The 14,710-nt window shown below is 35.7% G+C and overlaps 1 protein-coding gene across 15 annotated transcripts in view; it reads left to right on the forward strand.

Annotated features, from left to right (window-relative positions):
* Positions 1-14,710, forward strand: part of BRD1 (bromodomain containing 1) — a 67,268-nt gene that overhangs the window by 12,026 nt on the left and 40,532 nt on the right. For all 15 annotated transcript variants that reach the window (XM_059847261.1, XM_059847266.1, XM_059847270.1 and 12 more), the window contains 2 exons: positions 2,305-3,685; positions 14,528-14,684. In XM_059847261.1, the coding sequence (XP_059703244.1) occupies positions 2,319-3,685; positions 14,528-14,684 (1,524 nt within the window). In that variant the 5' untranslated portion in view covers positions 2,305-2,318. Of the gene's footprint in view, positions 1-2,304; positions 3,686-14,527; positions 14,685-14,710 lie in introns of those variants that run through there.

Here is a 14,710-nt window from a genome sequence, read left to right on the forward strand (position 1 = left end):
GCTAAGGTAGTGTGGACAGGTTACACATGTTTTTGATTTCTGAATGTCACCTCTCGTCCCTCCCTTTGTATTTTTTCTGAAACAGTCTCTATCCTCAGGAGCCACTACGAACAGGTACACAAACAGCTAAAATGTAGGAAGGGGCATTAAAAGTACTAAAGCAGGCTTTTGCTTCTAGACAGAATTGAAATGCGTTTATACGAGGTAAACATGCTGTAAACCTTGTTTCTTGATTGACAAGTAATGTCATTCTGATCTGTAATAAGTTGCTGTACGTGGACACATCAGTGCGTTTTAGCTGAAGAAGCCATCGTTACTTGTTTACAATAACAGAAATCAGGGCCACTGTAATGCATTTGGGTCTCTGAATTATAAAATCTGTATTGAAACCGGAAACTAATTTTTAGTTTTGGTTAAATTACTGGTATGTTTTAGTGGTTAGACCTTCTTTGGCAGTATTAGTTGTTTAAACTGTTTTCTGCGGTTAAAGAAACTAGTATGATCGAATCCTGTGTTGTTTCACAGAATTTAATTATTAAATGCTTCTTCCAAAGTTGTTTGAAGAAATGAAACCTTTTACATTCTTCTGTTGTTTATAAAGAGCAGAACAGGGATCTGTCATGATTGTCTGGCTATATGGTATAGAAACTAGTAATGAGGGTTAAGAATGAGTTGTATAAAAGATTTATGAGAAGCACAATTCTTGCATGAATAATAAAACTAGCTTAGGTTATGAAAACAGTCTGTTTGTGAAAGCAGACAGATCAGAGCCTTTTGGGAACTAGTCTTAGGGTTAGTTGCCTAAGTGATCTAGTAGTCTTACTGTGAAAGGAGTTCCTTCAGTACTATGAGGTCTTTAAAAATTGGCATCATGGACTTAAGCAAAAGGCAAGCAGCATGGAGTAATTAACGTAGTTAGTTGTTCAGTTCTTGCTGCTTTCTTCCTAAAATAGGTATACTGGTCTTTCACAGCAGTTGTGTTTTGATTTCTCCATTTCTCCACTGTTTTGGCAATACATGCTAACACTAGTTGTGTTATAGTGACCAGCCCTGACTCAAAATGCAGAGTTGAAATGGTGAGGCCCTAATAATACTTTAGGCAGTGATTAAAGATCAAGCGGGTTTTATGTAGCTGAGGTTGAATGATGTTATTTATTAGTGATTTATTGGGAAGAAGGAAGGAGTGGAATAGAATTTTAGGCTTGACAATGTCAGTTAGATTTATAATACTTTCAGCCCTTATAGGAGAAACCCCCCCCCCCCCAGTGTGAAGATGTCAAAAGGCATGAGTATGTATGGAAGCTTTTAACTTAAAAGTTTTGTGACCATCCTAGTCATGGGGCTTTGGATTTGGGGGAGAAAGCTATCTTTTTGTATGGTGTGTGATCTTTTTGCAGTAGGTTATAGACTTTAAAATTGTTTTAAAGAGCTTGGGATTGGGTTTGTAAACAGGAAGATTTTTATCTATCAGCAGTTGGTTTGAGAACAGCTCCTGAAGAATCTGTTGAAGGAGAAGACTGTGTGTACTTAAAAGCAGGGAACGTGTTTTGGCCCTAACTCAAATCTGCTTTACAGGTGAAATATTTACTAGTTGCAGTCCATACTGCACCATATGAGGCACTAAGAGTTCTGTCATGTTCTTGTCATGTTGTGAAGAATAATGGATTGAGGAAAGTAAAAAAAAAATACAGGGCTGTCAAACTGCCCACTTGCCAAATGTGGAAGTATGTGTGCTTTCCTAGCTTTTAAATATAGCTATAGTAGTTAAGTTGATAACATGAGTGTTTCAAATTGCACTGGAAAAAAACTGAGAGAAAACTCATTTTTCTTTCACAATTGCGTTAGTTTTTTTGAAGAGAGGTCTAGAGGACATAATCTGTTGCTGTTGCAGAAATTTTCAGACTGCTGGCACCCCATAGGTGTTAAGTATTGTATTAAAGGTTTTCTTACAAAATAACATGCCTTTTTTTTTTTTTTTAATCTGTGACACATCTGAAATGTTTTTGTTCTCTGGCAGTGGTCTTGCCAACAGTGCTTCTGGAGGGTTTCTAGCAAGGATTTTGTATAGCTGTGTTTACTCAGGGAAGCTGTTATTTAGAAGATCTATTGATCTTCAGGTTAAACTTGTACAAAACTGAGCAGTCCTGTTGAGTAAGAGTGACAGGCTTTTGGTTTTGTTTACTTTTAGTTAAATATATGCATAGAGGGCTGTAGAACCGAAGGTTTTTTCCTTTACTACAGTAAAAGTATTATTTTAATATGATTATTTGAAATTCATAGTATTAACTTTTGCTCTGATTTTAGGTAAACATTACCAAATGAGGAGAAAAGGAAGATGCCATCGAGTATCGGCAGCAAGGCATTCTTCTTCCCCATGCAGTATTAAGCACTCCCCGACACGAGAAACCTTGACATACGCTCAAGCTCAAAGGATGGTTGAAATAGAAATTGAAGGTCGCCTGCATAGGATCAGTATCTTTGATCCTTTAGAAATTATATTAGAAGATGATCTTACTGCCCAGGAAATGAGTGAATGCAACAGCAATAAAGAAAATAGTGAAAGACCACCAGTTTGTCTAAGAAGCAAACGCCATAAAAATAACAAAGTGAAAAAGAAAAATGAAGCTCTTCCGAGCTCACATGGTATACCTGCTACAACAGCTCCTCTTCCAGAACCAAAAGTACGGATTGTTGAATACAGTCCCCCTTCAGCTCCTCGGAGACCTCCAATTTATTACAAATTTATTGAGAAGTCAGCAGAAGAACTTGATAACGAAGTTGAGTATGACATGGATGAAGAAGATTATGCATGGTTAGAATTGATCAATGATAAGCGGAAAAGTGATGGAGTGTCTGTTGTTTCCCAAAATATGTTTGAATTCCTTATGGATAGGTTTGAAAAAGAGTCTTATTGTGAGAACCAAAAACAGGGTGATCATCAGTCTTTAATTGATGAAGATGCAGTGTGTTGTATATGCATGGATGGTGAATGTCAGAACAGCAATGTGATCCTGTTTTGTGATATGTGTAATTTAGCAGTACATCAGGAATGCTATGGGGTGCCATATATACCTGAGGGCCAGTGGCTCTGCAGACACTGTTTGCAGTCCCGCTCTCGGCCTGTAGACTGTGTGCTGTGCCCAAACAAGGGAGGTGCCTTTAAAAAGACAGATGATGATCGTTGGGGACACGTGGTGTGTGCTCTGTGGATTCCAGAAGTTGGATTTGCCAATACGGTTTTTATTGAGCCAATTGATGGTGTCAGGAACATTCCCCCAGCCAGATGGAAGTTAACATGCTACCTCTGTAAACAGAAAGGTGTTGGTGCCTGCATCCAGTGCCACAAAGCAAACTGCTATACTGCATTCCATGTGACGTGTGCTCAAAAGGCTGGTCTGTATATGAAAATGGAACCTGTGAAAGAACTAACTGGCAGTGGAACAACATTCTCTGTGAAAAAGACTGCCTATTGCGATGTACATACTCCACCAGGTTGCACACGGAGACCACTCAATATTTACGGAGAAGCTGAAATCAAAAACGGTGTTTGCAGAAAGGAGGGATCAGTCAGAACTGCTAGGTCTACATCAAAAATCAGGAAAAAGACAAAAAAAGCCAAGAAAACAGTGGTTGAACCCTGTACAGTTATGCCAACAGTATCTGCTCCTTATATTCCCCCCCAGAGGTAAGCAAGTCATCAAAATATGAGAAACCTTTATTTAATCTGCTTAATTTTCAACCAGTGCTTTTAGATGCCACCTTGAAGTTTTTGTATGTTTTCTACGTACTTTCTTTAAAGACCTTTTTTCAGAGAACTACTGTTAATAAGTACATGCACTACTGCATTAAAAATGCAGTAACTTCCTCAGAGACATTACTAAGTGGTCAAGTGATCTGTCTTGTCCTCAGAACGTTTGGTTTGAGTTTTTTTGTCAGACTAAGTTATGTTGTGTTCTCACTTGTCATCCATTGTACTTCGAAAAATTAACCACTGAATTCAGAATAGTAGATGCAGCTGATCTTCATGTTAAGGAAAAAAGCCAAGCTCAAAGTTAACTTTATTTGTAATTTTGGATTCTGAGCTTATTTTTCTAATTTTTAAGAGATCCAAAATGAAAATTACAATTCTGTATATAAGTTTTGAATCTCGTTCATCTCACATAAATTAAGAATAAACTTGGAGTGTAATATCTATGTAAGTTTTACAAAAACCTTCAAGGAAGTGTTTTCCTTGTGTAGGAGAATAACTTCTCCAGAGGAGTTTCTGAAATTTATGTTTGTATGTTTACAACACCAGTATATTTGTTTACCTCTTGAATTAAATTCTTACTAATTTAAGATCAGTAGTTTGGAAAGTTTCTCAAATAGGCACCAGTTTCATGTGCAGGCTCATTTCCTGTCCTGTGACTGGACTGAATGCACAGAAGTGAGGGCTTTTAATATAATGTGATGCCTTTTAAATAGCTGACTCATAAGTCTCAGGTAGGGAGCAATTAAAGCTGGTGGTTAAATAAATCTAAATAAATATGTGTTTAGAGACTGCAGTTCTTTCCTGTAATAGCTTTTGTTAATGTAAGAAGCTACTTATTGACTGACTTTGACAAACAGCCTTCAGCTCCCATGCGATGTTTACAAACATCAGATTGATTGCTCTGTTCTGTGTTAGGATTGGCTTGGTAAAATGGTTTTTTGTTTAATGATGCACTGCAGAAAAATTTTAGTTGACAGTAGGCAACTAATACTGCTATTTAAACAGGAACAACTGTCCATGGAAGGGAGAAGTTGGTGTAAAATAATTTGGCTTTCTCTTAATTAGGATAATCCTAATTGATAGTGTAGTGGTTTTTTGTTTTGCTTTTTTTGGAACACTGTAAGAAAGAACATGAACTAAGAGTTGAGGGTTAGAAAGTATGTTCTTAGTTGTGCCTCCGGCAGCTTATTCCATTGGCAACTTTTAAAAAAAACAGACCCTAAGAAGGTGCTATCATCAGTTGGCTTTTTTTAAAATAGCCATTAGATGACAGGAGCAAAAATACAAGACATTTGATTCTTTTTTTTTTTTTCATGTTAATGATTGACTTTCTTTTCAAGACTGCAGAGAAATTCAGCATTCTTCTATTTATGCATCTCTTCATATTTCTAGAAACAGGTACAATTCCTATACTGTATGTCATAAGTGTACAAAGTGTACAGTTTAAAGGTACTTTCAAGTTGAGCTTTATTATAAATTGCTTGTCTTTGGCTGAGAGAGACCCTTGCTTAAGCACTCTTTGTAATGTGAACGTGTTCAGTCCTAGAAAACTGATCCCTGAATTAAAAGTGAAACAAATGGGCATATTAAAAGGAAAAGTGATTACACTGCAGACCCAAATCTCTAGTTTTAGAACCAAAGTTGTCCTGTTTTCTTTGGCTGTTCTTCAATTTTTGTCTGTTTAGGAAACACTCTTGTGTTTCTGTAGAAATTAAGAACATGCCCATAAAGTATTAAAAAATTATTTGGATCATTTCACAGTAGTCTTCATTTATATTACTCTTTTTCTCTAATCTGTTTTTTAAATCCTCTTTTTTTCCCTTGGAGCTGAAGCATGATTTTTCAGAGGCCTTGAGGAAGAGCAAATAAGCTATTGAAGTTACTGGAGATTAAATATATACACTCCATGTTTAAATACTAGTGCTTTTTTACCTGAAGAATTTGATTTTAGTATGTTTTCAGCATCTCTGGAAATTGAGGCACGCGTGGAGATGCTTGGTTTGGATTGCTTTCTTAATACCTAGGCTGTATGCCTCCTCAGCATTTTGCTGGATCTTCAGAGTTGGTAGTTGGAAGAGTGTACAACTATGAAGATCATAGTGGAGGAAAGTACGTGCTGGATGCAGCCCCTGAGTACATCTGGTGAAGCTTGAGGAAAACCATCTTGGAATTTATGTTCAGTTTAAGGAGAAGGATTTGTATCCTTTTCTGGATAGTGAGAGTATATGAATGACTGAGCATTTTAGTAACACAGTTTTTAATAATTCTGTTTTCCAAAGCAATTATCCTAATGTTCAGGATGTTTTAAAAAGTTTGGGTGTGGAACAGAATACTTGATAATTTCTACACAGCTTCTGCAGCTTATGAATTTCTGAATCAGCTTTCTTTAGGTTGAGTTTCTGTGCTACTGCCTTGAATGACTTCAACCAGAATTTCTTACTCAGATCTCATATTCTAAGCTTTTTGCAGTTAAGTTATATAGATAGTGTCATTCTCTAGGTCATTTATAATCTAATTATATGATCTCTCAGAATTTCATCTGTGAACTACTGATTTAGGGGTGCAGATCAGAAGTTGCTATCCATTGATCCATTGACGATAGGAGATAAATGCTTACCTCCCATGCCTCTTTTTTTTTTTTTCTCTCTTTTTTTGTAATTTATTTTTAATGCTGGGCCTATATCTGTCCTGTTGCCTAGGTATTTTGGAAAGCCTATACCTGAGTATCTACTTCCAAAGGTGTGGTAGTTCATCTTGGAGCCTTAAGGTGGTTTCAGTTTTCAGTGCTGTCAATGCTGACTTGCAACTTGCTTAGCACTGGTAATAATGTATGGGACTAACAGGGACTTCTTATGCCTGGAGGATGTATGTCAGACCTGGCTACAGAGATGTGTTGTTTCTTTACTTGAAAATTCCATTCAGTTCTTATTGAAATACCAAACTCTTGAACGTGGTGGCTTACGCTGTACTGTTCATACTCATTAGCTTTATTTATTTGCCTGTTTTTGGTGGGCTTTTTTGTTTGTTTTGTGGGTTTTTTTGATTGTTTAAAGGTAGAAATGGGGATCATCTAAAAGTTGTGTTCCTGGGAAGTTCCAAAGAAGCTGTGCTGTGTAGGGAGGAGAGTGGGAAAGGACATCTAAAACTTTTCCACTGTATGGAAGGGACAGACAGTACCTGCTCCTCTTGGCAAATGGAAGAAAGTAGCCTCTCACTGCCACCAGCTAGTTTGGCTAAAGAAAATGGCAAATTTGTTCTTGAAGTATAGTATATGCCACTGGGGATTTGTAATGGTTGATTTTTTCTTAGTAGAGAGATTCCCCCCCCCCCCCCCCCCAAAAAAAAAAAAAAAAAAAAAAAAAAACCGAAACCTAGGTCCAGAATTTTCATGTAAGGAAATCCTAACTTTTAGGGTTGTCTTGGCAATCTAAATCTAGCTGCTTCTCTCTGTCAGTTATCTTGCACTGACTCAGTGCTCGATTTCTTGCGGGTTTTTTAGTTTTGGTGGTTTTTTTTTTTTTTTTTTTTTTTTTTTTTTTTTTTTTTTTTTTTAATCTGCCGTTGCTCATTCTTGTCCTTTATAACTGTTACCTTATTCAGCAAGCAGGACGGGTATTGGCAGAGGTGTTACAATGTTAGCTGGGAAAACTACATGGTTTCTCTTGAGTGCCCGATTCTCTAGTCCAAGTAGCGTTGTTTTTGTGTAGCTTCTTGATTTTATATGTCAAAAGAGGCATTTAAAAAATGTTTGCTTGTTAGCCAGTGTCAGTATTCACATTATGTAAAAATACTGTGAAACTATGATAGTGTAGCTATATACTTGGAGGGAAATAGAATGTGCTATGAAATATTTAATCCACAGTATTTTAAAACTATACACTGAGATACAGTGTAATCTGCTTTATTAAAATGCCATTTGTTCAAGTACTGCTCTATTAAATGGAAGCTGGCATTAAAAGCATATAAATATTTGCTTTCATCTTTAGTTTCTCTTTCTGCAAACACTGCATGTTTGTTATGTCTGAAATTAAGAAAACATTTGAAATGCAATACTTGCATAGAAAGCAAAGAATAAGTAAAAAAGCCCCACTTTTATTAGAAGTAGAAACACTGTATGTTTTTCCATGAGGTGTGTTGCATCATTAATGTTAAAGAGAATTATAAGACTGTTATGAAAGTAAGGTAAGTAATAGCTGACAACTGAGAGTAAAAATTGCTGAGACTCTTACAAAAACATTTTCAGCTCTTCTGATGGATCAGCATTTATGTGCCCCACCTTAACTGATTTCTCTATGTTGATCTTTGGTTTTATTAGGAGGAATACTGTGCCTGGTAGTAAGCTGGATTTCTATTACTGTGTCTCAAGGCAAAACCAGTATTTTCTTTTGGTTTGTAATTTACCCTGTTGAACTATCCTGAACTTTCTTACCAAGTAATTAAATGTAGTCCTGTTATCTTAACACAGTAATATTGATTGTCTCTGAAAGGAAGTATGGAACAGAAAAAAAAAAAACCAAAACCAAAGAAGCAGAAAGTGTTGAAATGCAGTATAAGGGGAGAGGAACATTAACAAAGCCTTCAAAACACTGTTAGTCTGAATTCACAGATAATGCTTCTTAATCATATATGTAGCTCGTGAATTTCTTTTGGGGATTTTTAAAAACGTTTTTAGGTTACTCTGTTTTTTTTTTTTTTTTAATATGTTCAGAAAGTTTTCAAGATGGAGGGAAAGAACAAGAAATGGGGCTTAAAATTCGGCATAAAAAAAGCTATTGAAAAATACTACTGGGGCCAGCATTGCAAAGAACTTGGAAGCTGAATAAATCCAGACCAATGTCTGTTAGCTCTTTATCCTTGAATATACATGTATGTGTAATTTACAGAATTGTGTGAAAATGCTTATTTTAATTCCAGGGAAGGTAGGTATGCCTTGTGACTGTACCTAATATTTGGATCATAGAATCACCTGAGGGGAATGCCAGAAATCTTCAACTGCTGATGCTTCTTGTCTTGTCACATTGTTTGAAATGTTTCTTGTTCACGTGGAAACTACTCCTGATGTCATGCTGATCTCTTTGCTTAAATAAAAAAGTAATTTTCCCTAAATTAAAAAAGCTACTGTGGGGTTCTCTAGTTTTGCCTCAGCAGTATTTAAAAAAAGTAAAGGTAACTTTAGAGCATCATTTTGAAGCTAGTTCATCTTGACACTGGCTTATTAAATAAGGATTAATTAATGTGTTCAAAGGAGTGTAACTTATTTAGTAAATAGTAAAAGTAGATTTTGAGTAAAAATAATACAGTTTTTTCTTTTGCTTATTTTATGTGTACAAGGCCAAGAAGCTTAAAGCAAATTAATATGTTACGTCTTTAACGGTGTTTTCTTACCTCTTCAGTTCACTGTTCTACTTTTCCTGTCCAAGAAAAATTTTACAAGCTACTTGCTCAAATAGAAAAATAGGGGGTTCACAGTCATGTAAGCAAGACAATGGACTTCCTACATGTGCATTCAAAATCAAATACTATTTAAATACCAGTAGATGTTGAATAAATAATAGGAACCTGGAGAGACTTTCAGGCTTCAGAACATGTATCAGTAGATTAAATATATACTGTTAGACTTTCAACCTAGGAGAGGAAAATTCAGTAGCTAGACTTCTAAAACATAACAGTCCAAAAGGAGGAAAACCTGCAAAGTACTTCTAATTAAGAAAGTGTATTTCTTGCCAGTGGATTCTGCAGACTTGTGTTGTAGAAGTTTAAATGAAATATTTTTCAGTCTTTCCAGGATTTGATAAGCATTCTGTTAGGCATCTGTCTTACTTCTGCTTGGTATTAAAGGAATGTTATCCTTTTTCATCAGGAAATAAAGATATGCAGGTGGATTCTGAATTTCACATAGTTATTCTTTTGCCTGTGTTGTCTTTCAAGTTGGTCAGAACAGTTTGAGAGCTTTTTATTTTTAAGTTAATAAGTCATATAGTAAGTTTTATCTTCTATTGAGGAATAGGATAACAAAGTTGTGGTTTTTCACTGTTAAAAAAAAAAAATGTATTGAATGACCAGTTTTACAAACACTTTCATAAGCAGTTGCTGCTACAGGTTTCCATGAGAAGAGTAGAGAGAGTTTCATCTGTCCAGGTGGGCATTCTGGTCTTCAAAAACTGAAGGTTTTGGATATGGAGCTAGGATGAGTAGTTGGTAAGGCTCCAGAATTAATTTCAATTCCCCAAAAAAATTCTTCCTAGCTTTTTATTCTGGCTTTATGCTAATTGTCTTCCAGTAAGTGTCATTGGAATTACTATAATTATCTGTAGAGAAGTCTTGTGTCTTTCCTGCTTCCTACAAGTCTCAGTACATTTTGTGGAACTTTGCTGAACAAGACTTGAAAATTCAAGTGTTCTGGAAACTCAGTTTACTTTATTGCAACTTGCTCAATAAATTTTTTAAACATTTTTTTCTGACAGATTTTTAAACATCTGCAGTCTTTGTGTGGCAAAAGAAGGGTATTTTATTTGCTCTGTAAACTGGAACATAATTTGATTGTTAATGGTTATTAGCATAGGTCAAGAGAAACTGGTATGTTAGTGATACTGAATGAAATGTTACAGGATATAAAACAGTTTTCCTATGTTGTGTGTGCCTTTAGTAGTGCTCTGCTGGATAAAGGACAATGCAAAATAACAAACTGATAAAACTGTAGACTCAGGACAGGTATGGTAATTAAAATACTAGGATTCATTTATGTTCAAAAATTGCTTAGTTTTAATGGATAGTGATCTTCCTTTGGGTGTTTGATTAATACAGATTTTAATATTGAGTTCCTTGTGCTTGAGTTATTATAGTAATGTTGTCAAAATCACATACTTGCTCAAGAAAATGTTCTCTCCGGTTTATATTTCAAAAGCTTAAGAATCTTGAGGTATTGTAATACTGAAATAATACCTGTGGAATTAAAAAGCATGTATGGTCTGTGCAGTGGTTAGTAAAGATTGATAAAAAAGTGGCTGATTATCTCTCATTGGTTTTCTGAGGTTAAACTGCCACACCGTTGGTTACCAAAAATGCTGGTTTCACTTTTCCCTGTAACCAGTTGCCATAGTTGCCACAGTGATATGTAACTGAAACTGGGAGAGCAAGTCATGAGTCAAAAAAGGCAGCTGTGAGATTTGCTAATATGTTAAAAACACATTGACAAAATTTATTTTATGCATTTCTGTAAAAGGTGAGGGAGCAAGGACTAGTAACACACTCAGCTCTCTGAATGCATTGACCAATGCATTAAGTGTGTCATCCTTTACAGGGTAGATAATCCATCCACTCTCTCCTTGTGGGGAGACTGTAGGTGCTGTTTCAAAGGTTTGGTTCAAAAGGAACTTTTGCCTGTTTAAAGACAAGCAGGGAATTGTGTGATATCCCTATTTGTATTGCACATCAGTGTTTTACAGGGCTGGTGAAAAGGAAGTAGTTGGCTGTGGCACAATTAAAACAGTTCTGAAAAATGTTTTTGTCATCTGTGTAGTTTTGGCATGTAGCTCTAAAAAAACAAAAACAAGAATCAGTATGACTCCTAGTGCTAAAACATCAGAAGGCTGCAGTGGTCATCAGCTTGGAACCTAGTGCTTCTTTTATGAGACCAGCTAGAGAGCAGCAGTCACTGAATATCATTGGAACAGTCACCTTTTTAAGAATTTTTAAATTCCTCTATCAATGTACTTTGTTTTAAACAACTGGTAAGTTGAGGGAAAATTATGGGGTTTTTTTCTCCCAGTAGCTGGTATGCTTGACTTGCCTTTAGAAAATAATACAGAAAGCTGTTCTTTTTTGATGTGCTTCTACTGGAAAAAGTGCTAGTGTGAACAGATGCCTTAGCAAAAAAATGCCTTTGCTGAGGTATTTTCTGTTGTTCTGGGAGGTGCCCCAACTTCTCGAAGCCTTACCTCTGCACTGGGGATTTATCAGTGTACTGCAGCAATTAATCCTGTCTAGTACAAGTCATATCCTGGATTGTGAAGTCTTTCACAAAATGGTGAAGTCTTTAAACAGCCCTCCCTTACCTAGCCCAAATACATGTGGGGTTTTTTTTTATTCTTTGGGGGGGGTTTTATTACATCTTTGTTGGGAAAAAAAAAGGGAAGTAGAATGTATGGAAAATTCATTTAGCTGGCAGGAGCTTCAAAATCAGTACCCAGTCTGTGCATTTTACAGGGCTCTACTCAACGTTGTCTCATTTCCCCAAAATAGTTGTATTGCCCATCAAAATTTGAGGTGCTTGGGACAGTAAAAGTGCCTGGAAGTATCAGACTAAACAAAAGGATGGTTGAAGAGGTGTCATATAGGTAGTGGGTAGTCAGGGTAGTCTAACAGCAGATGTTATATCCTGCTAGCACTAAGTTCATAGTGTAGAGGCTGTGTAGATACCTGCCACATGAAGAGCTTCAGAGCTCTGTATTTTGACAAGTATATAGCTGATACCCATGTGTGTTGTTTAAATGAAATACTTGGTTTAGTTTAGAGGGGAAGGCACAGATGAGTAGTTTCCAACTACTTTTTAAGTAGTCTCTGCACTCCAAATTACCTTCTGTCTATTTATATTTTGAAAGTTGGAGAGTGTCTTCTGTGAACATCTTTCTTGAGCTTCTTTTAACACTGCTATTATATATGAATAGAATGGTTTGTTATGTGAATTGGCAAATGTACTTAAAGCTGTAGTTAAAGATGTTTGCTTAGTCTTGCCACATCTGATGGGCATAAAGCCAAGGCACCTCTCTTGATGTTATGATTCTCTGATCTTTCCAAATAGCTGTGTATTTGGCTGTGCTTTTTTTGACTTGGTTCAGTAGGTTTTACCATTTCCAAGAGATTTGTGAAAGCAGTTATTTGACTTTGATTGCATTCTATAATTAATTGTAATTATCCTGTTTGAAGTATAGTAATGTCACATCTGTTCTGCATTGAGTAAATCTTTGTGGAGCCTGTGTCTGCCTTCCAGTGAAAGATGTACAAGACAGTCTGAAGTCCATCTGCAGACCTAAGCTTTAAATTAAGCTAGAATTTTTCAAGAATGCCTAACTAGCTTAGTTATTAATTAAAAAAAAAAGTCATTGAGAAACCAAAGGACACAATGGCACTCTATTTTAAAGAAAACCTGGGTTTGCTCTGCCCTTACTGGGTGGTGACTGAAAACTTTAACTATAGTTAGTAGCACTGAATAGACTTATTGCACCTTATGTTCTCCACAGTCCAAAAAACCCCAGGGATAGATGACCTTTGAAGTCAAAGTACACTCACTTGTATGCTACTCTGAAAAATATTTAGTTTTTCCAGATATTCTTAAAAACCATTTTACCCAAGACTCACTTCTAACTTTACATTTTCCTTAGGTGTTTTCAATATTTGGCTTTTATCACTTACCTGCAAAACTCCTTTCTTCCTCATACAAAAAGGGGAAAAGTAGAAAAACGTTAATATGTCTATACAATCGTGATTCTTGTTTAAATGTCTCATGGTACTGCTCTACAAATCAGATACTTCTTGAGTTAATATTTGCTTGGTTTAGTATTAAATTTTGGAGAATATGCAATAAACCCTCTACTATCAATTGTAGAGTTTTGCTATGGATAGTAGTAATATTCTGAGTGAAGAATTAGCAGATTTTTTTTTTTTCATTGTTACTGTCCTTTCTGCAACTGTTTTACCTCCGGCTCTTTCCAGCTCACCCCTGCCTCCAGATGAAGGAACTATCTCTTGCAAATACAGGGGGTTAGGAGCTTGGGACATCTTGCATTAACTTTACCAGGGCTGCCTCCAGTTACAGCATTATCCTACAAAGAGAAAATACTTTCCTTCTATAACTGTTAGCTTTTTCTAACTTCTGTTTTGCTGCAATTTCAAGATATTGTAGGCACAAACAGCTGAAGATTTGTTTCAGATAAGCTTTGTTTTTAATATGTTTTCAGAAGCCACTGTCATGTTTGAGACTTGGTCATCTATCTAACATGTCATTATTTGAAAAATAGGAATCAATATTGTTTTGTGTGAGGTTCATAACACACTCTCCTTGAGTATTTGTAAAAAAGTATATTCATAGAGAATTTACGTTTGTTAAAAAGCAACTTTGGAGAAAATACTGATTAATTTTGATTGAAATATTTTGTTAATTGTTTACATCGTCCTCACATCATCTCTGTTTGGTTATTTTCTTGTATGTCTGGGGTAAAATAATAATTGTTCCCGTGTTTTATGTTTTTCGTTTGGTTTATTTGTCAGAAATTTAATATTAATAGAGTAATACAAGGCTTTCATTACATGTTTTTATGGGAGGAGCTTGAAGATGTATTGTCTGTAAAATAAACTACTAATCTTTCTGTAGCTGGCAACAAATGATCTGATGATTTCCATAGTGATTTGGATCTTTTTATCTGATTTCATTTTCAATAGGAAAATCATTCTATGCAAAATGCACATAAAGCTTTATTCTCAGCCCTCGTCTGGGATTGCTCTTCCAATAATGATTACAAAAAAATTTATTCCCTTTAGCTTTATAAAGTGTGTTAATGTATTTGGTAGAACCTGTAGTGTCAAGCAGATGTATTTGTTGTAATTTACTGCTCAGAAGTAATTGTACTGGAAGGGATCTTACTGAAAGAAGTTCGTAACATTGTGATTACTTCTGGTTTTACAGAATACATTCGTATGTATGTGATATTTAATTTCCATGGATAAGTATGTTTTATGCTTTGCTGTGAAAAATACAATATCAGTTTTTCCATGTTTTAGATTAAATAAGATTATGAATCAGGTGGCCATTCAGCGAAAGAAGCATTTTGTTGAACGAGTGCACAGTTACTGGTTGCTCAAAAGACTGTCTAGGAATGGTGTTCCACTCTTGAGAAGGCTGCAATCCAGTTTACAGTCACAAAGAAACACACAACAGGTATGTGACATACTTTTTATTTATAA

Source organism: Haemorhous mexicanus, chromosome 5 (assembly GCF_027477595.1).
Source record: "Haemorhous mexicanus isolate bHaeMex1 chromosome 5, bHaeMex1.pri, whole genome shotgun sequence".
Taxonomy (NCBI): Eukaryota; Metazoa; Chordata; class Aves; order Passeriformes; family Fringillidae; genus Haemorhous; species Haemorhous mexicanus.